This window comes from Micropterus dolomieu, linkage group LG17 (genome assembly GCF_021292245.1).
Source record: "Micropterus dolomieu isolate WLL.071019.BEF.003 ecotype Adirondacks linkage group LG17, ASM2129224v1, whole genome shotgun sequence".
Taxonomy (NCBI): Eukaryota; Metazoa; Chordata; class Actinopteri; order Centrarchiformes; family Centrarchidae; genus Micropterus; species Micropterus dolomieu.
In genome coordinates, this window is record NC_060166.1 from 218,958 (window position 1) to 233,899 (window position 14,942).

General features: G+C 40.5%; 1 protein-coding gene across 4 annotated transcripts in view; it reads right to left on the reverse strand.

Moving 5' to 3' along the window:
* The window catches only part of ccdc102a (coiled-coil domain containing 102A), a 109,442-nt gene that overhangs the window by 64,419 nt on the left and 30,081 nt on the right, over nucleotides 1–14,942 (reverse strand). For 3 of the 4 annotated variants that reach the window (XM_046074132.1, XM_046074131.1, XM_046074129.1), the window contains exon 2: nucleotides 3,342–3,807. In XM_046074132.1, the coding sequence (XP_045930088.1) occupies nucleotides 3,342–3,704 (363 nt within the window). In that variant the 5' untranslated portion in view covers nucleotides 3,705–3,807. Of the gene's footprint in view, nucleotides 1–3,341; nucleotides 3,808–4,224; nucleotides 4,353–14,942 lie in introns of those variants that run through there. The other variant, XM_046074130.1, reaches the window with a different exon arrangement.

Genomic DNA, 14,942 nt, shown 5'->3' on the forward strand with positions numbered 1-14,942 from the left:
CAGATACCATCTCCACATTTAAGAGTAGGCTTAAGACTTTCCTCTTTGATAAAGCTTATAGTTAGGGCTGGCTCAGGTAGTCCTGAACCATCCCTTAGTTATGCTGCTATAGGCCTAGACTGCCGGGGGATTTCCCATGATGCACTGAGCTCCTCTCTCCTCTACTTTCTCTCCCTCTGTATGCAACCTCATCCCATTATTGCATGTTACTAACACAACTTCTCCCCTTTCTGGTAGTCTTGTGCTTTCTCGTCCCTCTCCTCTCTCCTATCACTTCCTGCAGGTGTTTCTGGCTCTGGAGCTGTGGAGTCTGGATCTGTGGTTGCGGGTCACCTGCTGCCCCCGTGTTCCTGCTCGACACCCTCTGCTACAACAACTATTGTTACTAGTCCTATTGTTATTATAATCATTAACATTACGATGGTTACCATTAACACTATTATAAATATCTGTACCATTTTTCATTCAGTCTATAGCAACATCACCTTTACTGTCTGTACCTCTGTGTGGATATTGTGTAGGCTGTGTGTATTTCTTGATTTCTTCTATTTGTCTGTGGTACATGCCGTGCAGCGGCTTGTCTCTCCATGAAGGTTCTTCGTCTTCCTTGTCCTCACTCTCGGGTTTCTGCTGCCTGAGGTATTCACTAAGCCCTTCATCTTTGGGGGTCATCTTGCTGGTGTACTCTTGGATCTTCGTCGGGTGGATCTGATCTTGTGTCATTACCCTGCCAATGTATGGTTCGGTGGAGAGCATCTGGTTTATTCTCCTGGCTTCTGCTTCTGCCTTGTATCTCTTTAGGTAGGTAGCCAGAGCAGTAAGTCTTTGTTTGGCAGTCTCCAGAGCCTCAGGTATCGACAGCTTGTTGTATGTCTTAGGTAGCCCTTTCCTTGCACCTTTCTGTAGCTCTGACAGCTGACTAACCTCTCTTCATGTTGCATATATATATATATATATAAATAAAACCACCACCACCAGTCTATAATTTGTCAGTGACCCAGAGGAAACGCTGCTTTTGAATTCATCAAATACTACATGACTGTGCAATGAGGACCTGCAACTTTGCAATTTCACACCAACATTGCACATTCAAAAGAGCAGCTAGATAACTTTGTTTGGCTGGGTTGAGTTAGATAGGCCTACTTGTTCAGCTCATGTTTACTTACATGTCCCCTCTCATTTCCAACGTACAGACTGCAAGACAAGTGGCTCACAGATTTATTTAGAATAGATTAAACAATATAGTTTAACTGCTCATTAACGTCAGCACTCCTCTACTGATAAACATGGCATTAGCTTTGTGGCTAATTTAGCAAGGGGCAGCGCTGGCTGCTTTAAGTGATGGTGGAGAATATTTAGAAGTGATAAATTGGAGAGAAATATGAGGACCATTTGCTAGAACTGTTTCAGAAATAAATCTACAATCATGTTTGTCAGCAGTGTAACCACCACTCACCTATCGTTACCTTAACATTAAACACACTGCTGTAAGTCGGGAGAGGGCAGTGAAAAACGGGAGGTTTAGGAAGTATGGTCTGGTAAGAGGAGAAGTAATGAGGGATAATTTTATTATAGTTTAAGTCATACAATTGACGTGACTAACTCACACTGAGTGTGAGAGTTACCAGGAGCTATCTCTCCGTAGATTAGGGCCGCAGCTAACGATGATTTTAGTACTCGAGGCTTCTACAGATTATTTCATCGAATCATTGATGCATCGTTTAAGAAGTACTTTGTTCTTGCCGGCATCGGCAGTGCCCCCGGGATCAGCTGTGTAAGTTGATAGATGATAGATATTTATTAGTCCTTTCGGAAATGCATAGTGTGTCATACAGCAAACATCAGACCAACCACCAGAAAACTGCTTTACCAACAAAAACATCACGAGTGCTCTACAAGTTATACAAAAGTCCAGACACCCAGTTAACTCCTGACTGTGACGTTACAACGCAAACTCACGGCCACGGTATACATTTTCAGCTGAGGATTGTGGCTTACTTTGGCTAGCCTTCGTCTCAACAATCAATCATTTCAGTTAAATGCATAAGTTGCTGTTACTGTTACAATGTCAGTGGTCCGCTGGCATAAAACCAGGTGCTTTCTGATCACGTGCCATTGTGCTGTTGCAGTAGGCGACAAAAGTTTTTTAAGGTGGACAGGCTTGAAATAATCACATACTTTGGACACTTTCTTCTTCATCCCTCGCTAGTTTCTCTCTCTTCCTCCACTTTGCAAACAGCGGCATCATAATCATGTAGTGTTCACACAGCGAATCGCTGTAGAATGCCTTCTGGAGGGCAAACTATGAAAGACTCATGACATGAGGGAAGGATCCGACTCTCTCTTTTTTAATAGTCATATATCGGCTGTTATAAACACCGACATATCTGCAAGTAGCTTATATCTGCCGATAATATCTGCAAAACGATAAATCGGTCGGGCTCTAGTTTTTTTAAAGGCTCAGCAATTTACTAGAACAGCTGGTCATTGTGTTTTTTAGCAAACTTAACTCAAACGAGGGTAAACAGGGCAGTGTATGTGGGACCGAGTCAAAATAAACTAGTGTGTGGTAGGGGTGGGGTAAAGTAATCGATACAGAATAGTATCGTGATATTTGCCATGGCAATACTGTATCGATACACGGACGCCAAGTATCGATATTTTATTATATAAATTGCAGATGTTTTAACTTTTTAGTACTAGAATAATAAAATCTTTTGCTTTTTTAGTCCACTAGAAAACTTAACAGGACCATATAGAGGACTGAAAAAGGGATATGAACAAACAGAGTATTGTATCTTTTTAGATAAACAGATGTTGACAAAGTTTGACTTTAGGGACCTAATTGGAAGTTGGAAAAAGGTAATAAATTGCAATATATCTCAATATATTTAAAATTGCAATAAAATGGAATCGCAACATAAATATCGTGATAATATCGTATTGTGGGGCCTCTGGTGATTCCCACCCCTAGTGTGTGGTGACGAAGGAACATGTCACGCAGAGCAACAGCAAGGCTCACTTAGGTGTTTAATAGTTTTAGTCCTACCTGTGTCTTGCTAATCACCTCTCATGTGTATTTATTGTCGGTGTTTTCCTTATCATTGTCTGTCACACTGTCTTTGTCTCCTGTCGAGAGTCTCTGCCTGTCTTGTGTGGTTACTGTCGTGTTGGATTTATTTCAGATTTCTTGGACCTTGGATAATTGCCTGTACCCGATTTGAATTTTGGTAGCCTTAAAGGACTGGAATGAGGGTGTGTATGAATCAGATCTTGAGGCATTACTACAGTAATTTACAGCTTTCCAGTATATATTTCTCTCCTGGTAACCAGCAGCCCACCTTGCTCCACTTCTCTCTCCAGTTGGCAGTACAGTCTGACCACCACCTCATGGTCTTCTCCATCTGGGCTGCTCTGGCCCGAGCCTCCTCCAGCTCCCTGAGCCTCAGCTCCTCCCTGCTCTCCCAGTCGGCCCCGGCTCCATCCCCCATGGCCCCCAGGGATCCCAGCCCGAGGCCTCCCAGCCCGGGCGACAGCAGCAGTGGGGGGCTGGAACTGGGGGTTCCTCCGGTGGGGCTGGGGGTATGGGTGAGGCTGTCTGGGGAGCAGAGCCCCCTGTCGGACCCCAGACCCAGGCTGCACAGCAGGCTGCCTCTGGCCGATTTACCGCCCTCAGACAGGTGGGGGCTGGGGGTGTGGTTCATGGTGAAGGCAGTGGTGTGGACGAGGACGGTAAGGATGAAGGGGGCTGGGGATCGTGAGTGGGAAAATTCACAAGAGTATCATGCTCCTCAGTCAGTCATCAGCCTGGGGAACAAAACAAGCAGAAATGTAACTCAGCTATCAGGAAGAAATAAAAGTTAACACATACATGTACACAAAACAGCTGCACCTCCATCAACCTCCTAAAGTTTGCAGATGACACCACCCTCATCGTGCTCATCTCTAATGAGTCCGCATACAGGTGCGGACAGAATAACCCGGAGCTCAACGATCTGAAGACAGTGGAGATGGTTGCGAATTTTACAAAGAACCCAGCCCTTCCCACCCCCATCACTCTGTGTCCTTCTGGATCCTGGGCACTATCATCACCCAGGACCTCAAGTGAGAGCTCAACATCTGCTCTCTCACCAAGAAAGCCCAGCACTTCCTGCAGCAACTGAGAAAGTTCAACCTGCCAAAGACGGTGCACTTCTACACCACCATCATCAAGTCCATCCTCACCTCCTCTATCACCATCTGGTACACTGCTGCTGCCACTGTCAGGGACAAGTGCAGACCGCAGTGTATCTTTGACTCTCCTCAGGATGTGGCTGCAATCTTCCATGCCCTATTAAAATATCCATAGGAACACTAACAGAAATGCAGACAATAAATTCATCAGGTAAGAAACTTAGCAAACACACACTCAGATACATTGTATCTCACTTAAGTCCAAAGACAGTCACTGGATCATAAACAGTAATTATTCCAGCCAGGGAATAAAAATCTGATACTTACTCATCTGTCATTCTCTCACCCTACTCTGATTCCTCTAAAATCCCTTTGACATTACTTGTAAAAATCTGCTGCTTTATCCTCACTATTGTTTAAGACCTTTTAAACCACCTGAGACAGTTTAAACCTACAGAGGCTAAATGCACCAAACTACTTAAAAGGACTACACATTAATGACACACTCGAGACCATGTTGCTATGCAACCACCAACATCATTTAAACATTCAAGTTCAGATCTTCCTGTACCAAAACAAAAATGGATTTCCATCACAAATGTGTTTTTTCTTTTTAGTAAACAATTTTAGTGGAAAAGGGAAAAGACCAGAATTTAGACGAAGCAGTGGACAGAGGAAGGAATATCATCTGTGCAGAGAGAGCTGGTCAGAGTGAACTGTGCACAATCACCCAACACGACTTGTGTAATACTACTTAGGGCTGGGCGGTATATCGGTATATGAGGTATACCGATATCCTTTTCAAAAGAGATATGAAATTAGACAATACTGTTTATACCGATATAGTCTGATGTTGAGTTAATCAATATGTTTCTGTAAAGTCCTGCCAGCGTTTGCTCCTCTCTCTCCCTCACCGCGCAGCCCCACCCCTCCCTCTGCGTCTGCACGCAGCCGTCTACTCACAAAGTCTCTAACAAGATGGAGGGAGACACAGTGCTGGTCGACACTGTTCATTAAGTGTTTCCCACACATACACTTTACTTCTGCGGGCCGCTCAGGTTAGGAGACACACTGTAGCATTTATCAGAGACGCGACACTGGATATTTTACAAGAGCGGACCAGGTATAACGACAGTGGACACACCAGTCAGATGTTATTCGCTAGCTACCACATTGGTTTTGTTTTGATAGGCTACCTCATCAACACACCTCCTCAACATGCAGCTCAGCTGCTGCTGTGAATGGAATCACCGGTGACTTTATACAGCCTAGCCTACTACTGATGGAGAAAGTCAATGTAGCGGACATACAGGGAGAGAGAGCGACGGTAAAGCCCCTTTTCCACTGCATGGTACCAGCTCCCCTCGCCTCTACTCGCCTTCTTTTGGTTTTCCATTGTGTTGAAGGTGTACTTGTACCTGCCACCAGTGCTCCGATCAGGATTTTTTGGGCCAATCACCGGGTCTATTTGGAGCCTTTATTTATCATGTAGCATTATACAGTATACTGTATATTTATTTAATTGGTTTTAAAAACAATGTATTAAGTGTTAAAGTTAACAGATGATAAAGTATCATGAAATGACAACTGTTTATTTTATTGGCAGGAAATGTGGGCAACAAATTCCACTCAATCTGTGTTAGAGACTTAAACCATAGCATCCTTTGCCTGGTTACTGTGAACATCTTAGCTTAACAAATATAGCTTTACTGTGGAATAAACTACAAAAACAGAACAAACAGCATCTTTATAAATTTACTACAACCATAAAAACTGCAACAAAAAAGGCTGTAGCCAAAATATTTAGGAGATAAAGAAGCACAGGCATCATGAGTCGATGATAAACTCTGAAGTAGCTGCTTTTTGTTCTGGAAAGCTCAGGCAGGTTCTGTGGGCTTTAGGGGGGAGAGTGAGGAGTGGAGAGAGGAGCAGAGAGAGGGAGAGTGGGCTACAGAGGGGAGTCAAAACTGCCTCCAGTGAGATTTGAAAATAAGGAAAATTTAAATAAATAAAAATAGGCTACAATGTAAATTCGATATTATACAGTCAATTGTTAATATTACATAGGCTACTATATTCATTATAATTTCATATGGTTTGCCATTAGTAGGCTATAGGCCTTATATCATTTCAGTAGATTGTTTTAATTTTTTATCCTTGTGCAAGAAGTCTACATATCTTACATGCTGCCACCGACTTTACCAGAGGGAGAGTAGCAAACACTTTAAATACGGCCAGAAGGTTTTTATTTGATTAAAAATATTTGGTTAAAAATACGGGAGATTTACGGGGAAACATTTAACAGGTGAGAATGGAAAAATACGTGAGAATCTCAGGGAAACGGGAAGGTTGACATGAGAGGATTAGAGAGAGGAGTGGGGTAATGTGAGGCTACATCCACACTGCTACGTTTTTAAAACAGTTTTATAACGAAAACAATCTTCTCCGTCCACAGCAGTGTTTCAGCAGCGTATCAGAGTTGATCTCTGTCTATATTAGAAGGACTGAAAACACACATCTAGTGGCCGTTCAGGTAGCTACACTGGGCATGTACGTGCCAGTGTAAACATGAAGCAGATTGTCTACTCCGCAGTAGCAGATGATTTAGCGAAAGAAGAAATTAATACAGACCAAGAACCACACCCAAACAGACTGGGAGTTAAAGTAAACAGTGCAGCACATGCACAGTAGGATAGGCTAACTGTTAAGTGTTAGCTTTGCATGACTGATAAGACCGACTCACAAAGCCAAATGTGAGTGTGTGTCATCGTTTTATATAAAGTCCTCTGTTTTGTCCATCGGGTCAGCAGCATTTTCAAACAAGCATCTTCTGATTCACCGTTTTAATCTGGACTTAATCAGATGTTGTGTTTGCAGGTTGTTGCGTTGCCCCTAGAGTGGCCAAAAATGTATTAACTCCACTTACTGGCCTGAAGACAATTTTTACTGTCCCTCCTTCCAAAAGTGTTTAATGGCACATAGATAAGATGCTTGCCTTTGGTGTGGGAGACCTGGGTTCAATTCCCACTGTGAGACATCCACCATTGTGTCCCTGAGCAAGACACTTAACCCCTAGTTGCTCCAGAGGCGTGCGACCTCTGACATGTATTGCAATTGTAAGTCGCTTTGGATAAAAGCATCAGCTAAATGAATAAATGGAATCGTTTATTAAATACATCCAGGATATAAAAAAAATTTAACAAAAATGTAATCACAGTTAAAATTTATAAAAAATAAAAAGGTTAACAAAACAATTTACTTTTAAAACAAAACCTACCAACAGACTCAAACTGACTGAGACCATAAACTCATTTAAAAGTGTTTACTGAGGGAATAAATCAGCTGAGAAGTAGCAACATTTTATCATTATTTCTAATGGAACTCGCCCCCTGCTGGCCGTTAGAGAGAATGCAGCTTCACTTTCGACCCAGAGGTCGCCGCATGATTGACATTAGAGAAATAACATTTGACAACCTCTCGTCACGTAACTACAACTCTGGATTGGACATCGGTGCGCTCTAAGAGCTGCAGGATGTTTTTTGCTTTTTTTAAGTTCACCTGTCCTGACGTTACCTTTTACTGGCCCCATTACCAGGATTAAATAACCGAAATAACAGTCATGGGGAAATACGTTGGTTAGAGGCTCTGAATTGCAGTTTCGATTCATTTTCAATTAATTGTCCAACCCTTTTACAAAGTCATATGTTTTTGGAAAGTAGTCATTTTCCCATGACAAGTCTGCAGTGAATTGGTCAAATCAATCTGGAGGCTTTAAATAAACTGCACTGCACACTGGGCTGACATTAAGTCCACATCGCCTTCTCCCACATCTATGATTTATTTTATTGGAAATTGAACAAAAGTGCGTATCTTTCTTATCATACTCCACAAAGTAGATTCATAATTTAACACTTTTCATTCACATATTTCTTTTTAATATTACTGTTCCAATACTCATTTGAAAGATAAACAGTATATTTTGTGTGTTTTTCTTTGGTGCATTATAATTAAACACATTTGCGTTCAGGGATCTGTGGCCAAATTGGCTCTCATCTCTGCTGACGGTGCCAGGTTTGGGTTGAGAAATCCTTAAGAAAAAATACCATTTCTGGCTGTGGTGAAGTTGGTCTCAACTCTCTGGGCCAAGAAAAGCTCTACTACTTCCTGTTTCCCTCCCACTACTGCCTCCTCCTCTCTCCCCTCTACAGGAGGCAGGGAAGTTCCGGAGGAGATCTGGAACTGTGGGAACAACTCACAGGGAACCAGAAGAAAAGGAAAGGATATGAAGCTTGTTTAGCATTAGCAGCTTAGTGGTGGTTTAAACCTGTCTATGTTGCCTCCTCTCCGTTAGCTAATGCAGCCTTCACACAAACAAACAAACAAACATACACACACCATGATGGACATTTAAAAAATGTGCAATAATCAAGAGCATGCACAGTCAGTACTCACACAGTGTACTCAGTGAAGTGCTTGTTCAGGCACCAATGTAATGTAATCACTCTCTATGCTGGTTTTAGGAACAACAGTATCAGCAGAAATGAAGAAGTTCAAGTTGATGACATACTGGATTCAGTAAGAATAGCCTGAAAACGCCAATTATGAGTTAATATTGGCAATCCATGCTACTTTCATTATTCATATAAAATGATATTGCAAATTTGACAGTGTCAACATAGGGCTGGACGATATAGCCAAAAACGATATCACTATAAAAAAAAATTCATATCAGTCGATAACTGTCACGATAAAAGTAAAATCATTAATGCTTTCAAGTTTCAAGGCTGATTTACATTTATTTTTTTTCCATCTGGATTATTTTCTGTTCATTGTGTGTGTGTTAAATAGACTGGTAGATCTTGGCAGGCTGACAACTGTAAAAGTAGATCTTGATTCAAATAAGGTTGGGCCTCCCTGGTTGACAGAGTGTTGATGGACAGATATATTTACTTTTTGCTAAACCACTAGCTGTATCCGTCTGTATCTGTAGGTAGCTTGGTTAGCAGTGCTGCTAGCTGTCCTTTATTAGCCGATTCAGCCCCGGGGAGCAAAAATATCGCACATTCAGCGCTACTGGTTACTGTAAACGCCAATCAATATTTGCAACAAGTCCCTCCCTGTCTTTGTGTTTTTAAACATGCAAAGCAAACAGGACGTTCTTTCATGGGAAAATTAAATCAGAAAATAAATAAATATATATAAGTCTTTAAAATGTTATGAGAACAAACCGAATCAGTTATTGAAATGACTATATATGGCTATCTTGTATGTGATTAATAAGTGTTACTTTTCTCTTTTAAAACCAACAACTTGCAAAATAGTCTTAAAAACCAACAGGAAAATGAATCGTGATAAGATCGTGAATCGTGATCCTGTCTGAAATAAATTGTGATGATATTTTTGCCATATCACCCACCTCTATGACCTCTTTAAGTAAAATCTTTTTTCAGTCCATTTTCCTTCAAATAAATATCTTAACAGTAACATTAAGTACTAATTTGTATGTGATTCAAATTAATTAACTCAAACATTTATTGAAACATTTATGGAGGAAAATTATAGGCAAAAATATTTATCGTTTTATTCCTCATCCATACATTTTTCAGCATAATTATCAAATCACAGAATTGTATTAATAATCTTGAGTACTATATAGGGTTTATAAGAAACAATTAAAAATAATATGTGTCTGTTATGAATAGCAGACATGTTCTTCTGGATAATTCAATTAAATTGCTTTATTAATCCTCTCCACTCACCCCTGAACGTGTGTTGTTGCAATACTGTATGGTTGATCCTACTTACTTGTTTGTTATGTGGAAATTAAATAGAACCAAAAACCAAAACCTGAGCTCCACTGAGTCATGTATTTGCCCTCATTACATCACAGGCTGCCCACCTGTGTCTCTGATAAACCTCCACACATTTGTGGTATTTGGACAGACTGTAGAAACAGATATAGAAGTATTGAGTTTGTATTAAGAGCATAAACAGGGGGTATTAGAAATAAAGGCCTATCTCTATTACAAGCCTGCGGATGTTGTACTATTCTAAGACATTATGACAGTGGTTTCAAGCTAGACTCTGACCGGTTTTGGTTGATATTGTCTAGTTGCAGACATTTGGTGTCAGTAAAAATGTTGTGTCAGACATTTCAGCACAGAAATGACAGACATGCGTTTAATGCTAAGAGTCTAAATGACTTCAAACAGTTTGTCCCCAAGAAAGCAAAGTTCATGTTTCCATTGTAAAATATTTCCCTCAGTTCAAATGAGACATAAACAACAAAAGAGATCTACAGTCTGAGCTACAGCACACTGACGACAGATTAATCAAATATTCTACCTGAACAGCAAGGAGAAAAGCGAAAGGAAGGAGAAAAGCCCCTTTGTATCTTTTATAATCTCTATTCCTAATAAGCTGCATTTCAAAATCCATTTGAAAAGCCTAAATCCCACTGTGACTTATCCAGCTTCAAGTTCCAAGTCTCATCCTCCAGTTTATCTCCCAGTCAAACAGCAGGACAGTAGCTGCCACATCCACACAAAACCAAAACACAGCAGCCTACTCAAGGAAAATCCCAAATCTGGGTCACAGTACGGGAAAGAAAGACAGAACGGGGGCATGAGGAGGGACTGACAGAGTTCACCACAGCAGCAAAAACAAAGAAAAATAAAACATTTATGTATTTCCTTTTCAACACAACCAAGTCCAAGGCAGGAGGGCCAACCAGATATCCATCAATGAAATAAAAAGCACTCTTTTTACAAAACTTCCTCTCAAACTAGCTATAGGAACACACACACCCCTCAATGTTGACACACCACTTTGAATCACATGATGCTTTATTTTGAGAACTTGAGATTCAAGATGAGACCAGAAGCCTCCCAGAAAGAAACTGGCAGTTAATGAGGACTTTGGCAGGAGCAGATTTATTTACAAAGCATTAAACACTGATTGCTCTCTTTGTAGATTTCTGTCCTCTGTCTCAGCATTAAAACTGCTTTAATGTTGAAACATATTTATTCTCTGCCAACAACTCACATGGAGCATTAGACAGTTTGTTAAACTTGAGTGGCTCTCTCTCCTCTGGATTTCTAGAAACACTAAATGGAAACATGCTAACATTTAAACTGCTTTCATTTCTTATGCATCAAATGACATAGCTGTCAACTAAGAAAAACTGACTCTTGATAAGAAAGTGCTCTACAGAGTGCTCTGGAGAACCTTTTTCTTGATGTTTAAGGTTCTTTGGGGAACTGAATGTAAGTTCTTTAAGTTAAACTTTGCACCAATGTAACCTGTTTTGTTTTTTTAAACTTAACCGACAGACAGTCTGAACACTGAGGCCTTTTGTGAACCTGTGCTAGACGTACGTACGGCCTTAGCTAATGGCTAATGAGCCTATGCCTGACCTACTGACTAACTTGTGGCTGTGTGTAGAAAGTGCAAGGATTTTTCCCATTTTGGAATCCCTGCGTAAATTCAGACGTGTTTTAGAGTGGAGACACGCCACTCAATCACATCCTCAATACAACTCTATGGGGAAAGCCCATAAGATGGCGGTTATCCTGCCCCTCCCAGCCAATCATCTGCTTTTAACAGCCAAAGCGGGAAACATATTTCAGCCAATTGCATAGTTCCACTTACTGTACAGGGCAAAGTCTTCAAATGTTTTCAGCGATTTTTTTTTAGATTTTACAGCTGATTCTATTCATGCAGTTTTTATGTCCCGGTGACCAGTAAAAGTGCAGTTCTGGCTCTCTCACCATTCATTCAGATAGGAGCCTGGTCTTGTTAGTCCGAAACAGCTGCCCGGAGGCGTTGCCAAGATGGCTGCATTTGGCATGACTTGCCTATAAGGACTTTGGGAAACTGCAATTTTTTATGCTCAAAAACTCATGAAACTTTAAACCCAAATTTGAAATGGTAAATATGTCGGCTTGGGGTGGCAAGTTGGGTCTATAGGGCTCGAAACCTCACTAAAATTTGTCATCAGAAGGCGTGTATTGTGTTGTCTGACATGGTTCTGGGGCATGAGTGTGGAAAACTGTTCAATAGCACCCCCTACAAAGTTTCACCAAAGCAGCCTCCAGGTGCAGGTCCAGGGTGGGGTTTCTAGTTTAAATAAATTAATTAAAATATCCTCTAATGTTTTATGATGTTCAAAACAAAACACCCAAAGAAAAGGCCATGATATCATGGAAATAACACATCTAATGTAATATTTTATTTGAAAAAACAAAGTTGGTAAAAAAAAAAACTTCATTGTTAGGCTACTACTCTTCTAATACTAATCTATTTTGGTCTTTCTGTTTGTTTGATGACACTGATCCAACACTCCGACTAACTGTAGTTACAACATGGCAACATAAAAAATTAAAGTTACAGCTGAAAAAAATTGTACAGGTGACACATTAAAGGAAAAGTAGAGGTTCTGAAAATCCTTAGTATATCTTATACTATTTCAATTCAGCTTTATTGGCATGAATGGAAAACAACAATATTGCCAAAGCTACAAATAAATTACAAAAGAAGAATTCACGTCATACAGTTCATTAAATATAATTTTATTGCGTGTGTTGTGAATTCAATTCATATAGTACTATAGTGTACTACACAGTGGAGCCACAAGGCCAAACCCAAATCCTGTACTGTGGCATTTTCAAAAAAACTGATTTTGTGAAGCAAAAAATAAAGCTTCATCCTAGGTCTTCTGGCATTAAGAGTTTGAGTGTCAAGCTTTAATGAAATTGGTATGAGAGCAGGAGTCATGGGAACTAACTGCTATGATGATGTAAAACGAAGATAAAGCCTTACCCTAACCCTTACCATGCTAAAGCTTTCAAAGGAGGTCTTGGGCAAAAACATCATGCGATGTTGCTAGAAAGGCAGAACAATCCATCTGAAAGATCACTTAATGTCTCTACAACAAGTTTACAATACAGCTGTTCATGTCTTAGTGCTGGCCAGGACAAAATGGTCATGTGATTCTCCACGAGTGATAAGTGATGTCTTGAATTAGTCTGTGAAATGATGGAGACAGCCTTCTGCTCAATACAAGATCATGCTGACTGTCGGGTAGGGCAACAGGCACACACTCAAGCAAAGAATCAAGAATTTTTAAAGAGGATCCAATCAGTGGTGGAACTACGAGCAGCCATGATGATGTGTACTGCTGCAGAGAGGGACTCAATCTGGCTCTCCAGTCACAACAACTGAATGAGGGGCCATGCAGCCTCCATATAGCGTCCATGACGGGGCATACACAAAAGACTCAACAAAGGCCATGTTCAGACTGACATTTGCACTGTGTGGAAAAAGTGCTGCCCACTCATTCATTTCAATGAGACAACTGTGCTGGCACAGCCGGGGGGTCGCATAACAAAGGGGTCTGGCAGAACCGCAGAGTCATCTGGCATAAAAAGTTGAAGTTAGATGTAACGCAATGCAGTGTCACCTGACAAGCACACATTCCTGGATTTTTTTCATCAGAGAGGGCATTCTAGATCCTAGGGCATTCCGCCAACGTGTCTTCACTTTTGTGTCAAAATAAAAGCCTTCGCAGAGTCATGTAATTGTGACTTTATGACATTTCATCAAAATGTACATAGCAGAAACCTTGGTTTGGAATTGGCTTATCAAATCTAATTAGGTTTAGTTTTCAACACTTTTGTTTGTCAGTTAAGTTATATATAACTAAAACTCAAAGATATTTTGTTAGCTAAGGAGGCAGACAAGCAGTCTGTGGCCTGTAGCGACAACCTGAAAATTACATAAACATGTATAGGACACATTTTTGTAGTCTACGTGCAATTACATCTTAATTTTTCACATGCTACTTGCTCAAAATACTGATTCAGAACTAGCAAGTCAGTCAGCTAGCTTACAATATTGTGATTATTGTAGAAGATTCTCAATAGACATTATGTGATCAGCTAGATCATTCTACCAATCAGAGGGAAAAACACACTGATGCTTACAGAGTAATGTTTCTTTCCTTTACAAAAGATCTTCAGCGAGTACCTTCAACCACTTGCAGAGAACATTAACCTGACAACAGCCAAAAGTTTCTTTTAGCTAATAAACATTAATTAGCTACAGCAAATGTAATCTGTCTCTTGATATGTCAGAGCTGGCTAAAAATCCCAAGCTGCTACCTGAATATTTTCTACAATGGAGGATTGAAAAATTCAAAGTTAAACCCAAAATAGAATGTACTTGTTGGTATTGGAACTCTACACTGTCTACTGGTTGCCTGTAATTATTTTATTGTTACCCTAGTGCTAAAAACATTGAAAGTTGCAAATTGTACACTTTCACCTGAACGTGACCTAAAATAATCACTTACCCCAACCATAACACTTTCAAAATACTGTACATGTACTTTCATAAATCTCTGAAAGAGAAAGTAAGAACACATCTGACACACAGACAGAGCAACCCACTTAATATTCACTGCCTGAATATTATAAGCCTGGAACAGAGTGGACATAAAAACAGGCCAGAACATTATTTCAGTCAAATTATTTCAAACCCTTGGATACTCGTGTGCATGTTTAGCTCAGTCGGTAGAGTGCGGGAGTCCCATTTAAGGAGTTGCATGATCGATCCCGAAATTTTTTCTTTCCTCCCTTGTTAAACAAACTGATGAGCAGGACACTTTTTCACATGCTCGCAATAAAGCGCGTGCGTCCCAGCGTTTGATCCGCATTCATAAACCTGTGGACACTAATTTTCATTTCCCTGAGGAAGTTCAGGGGAATCCA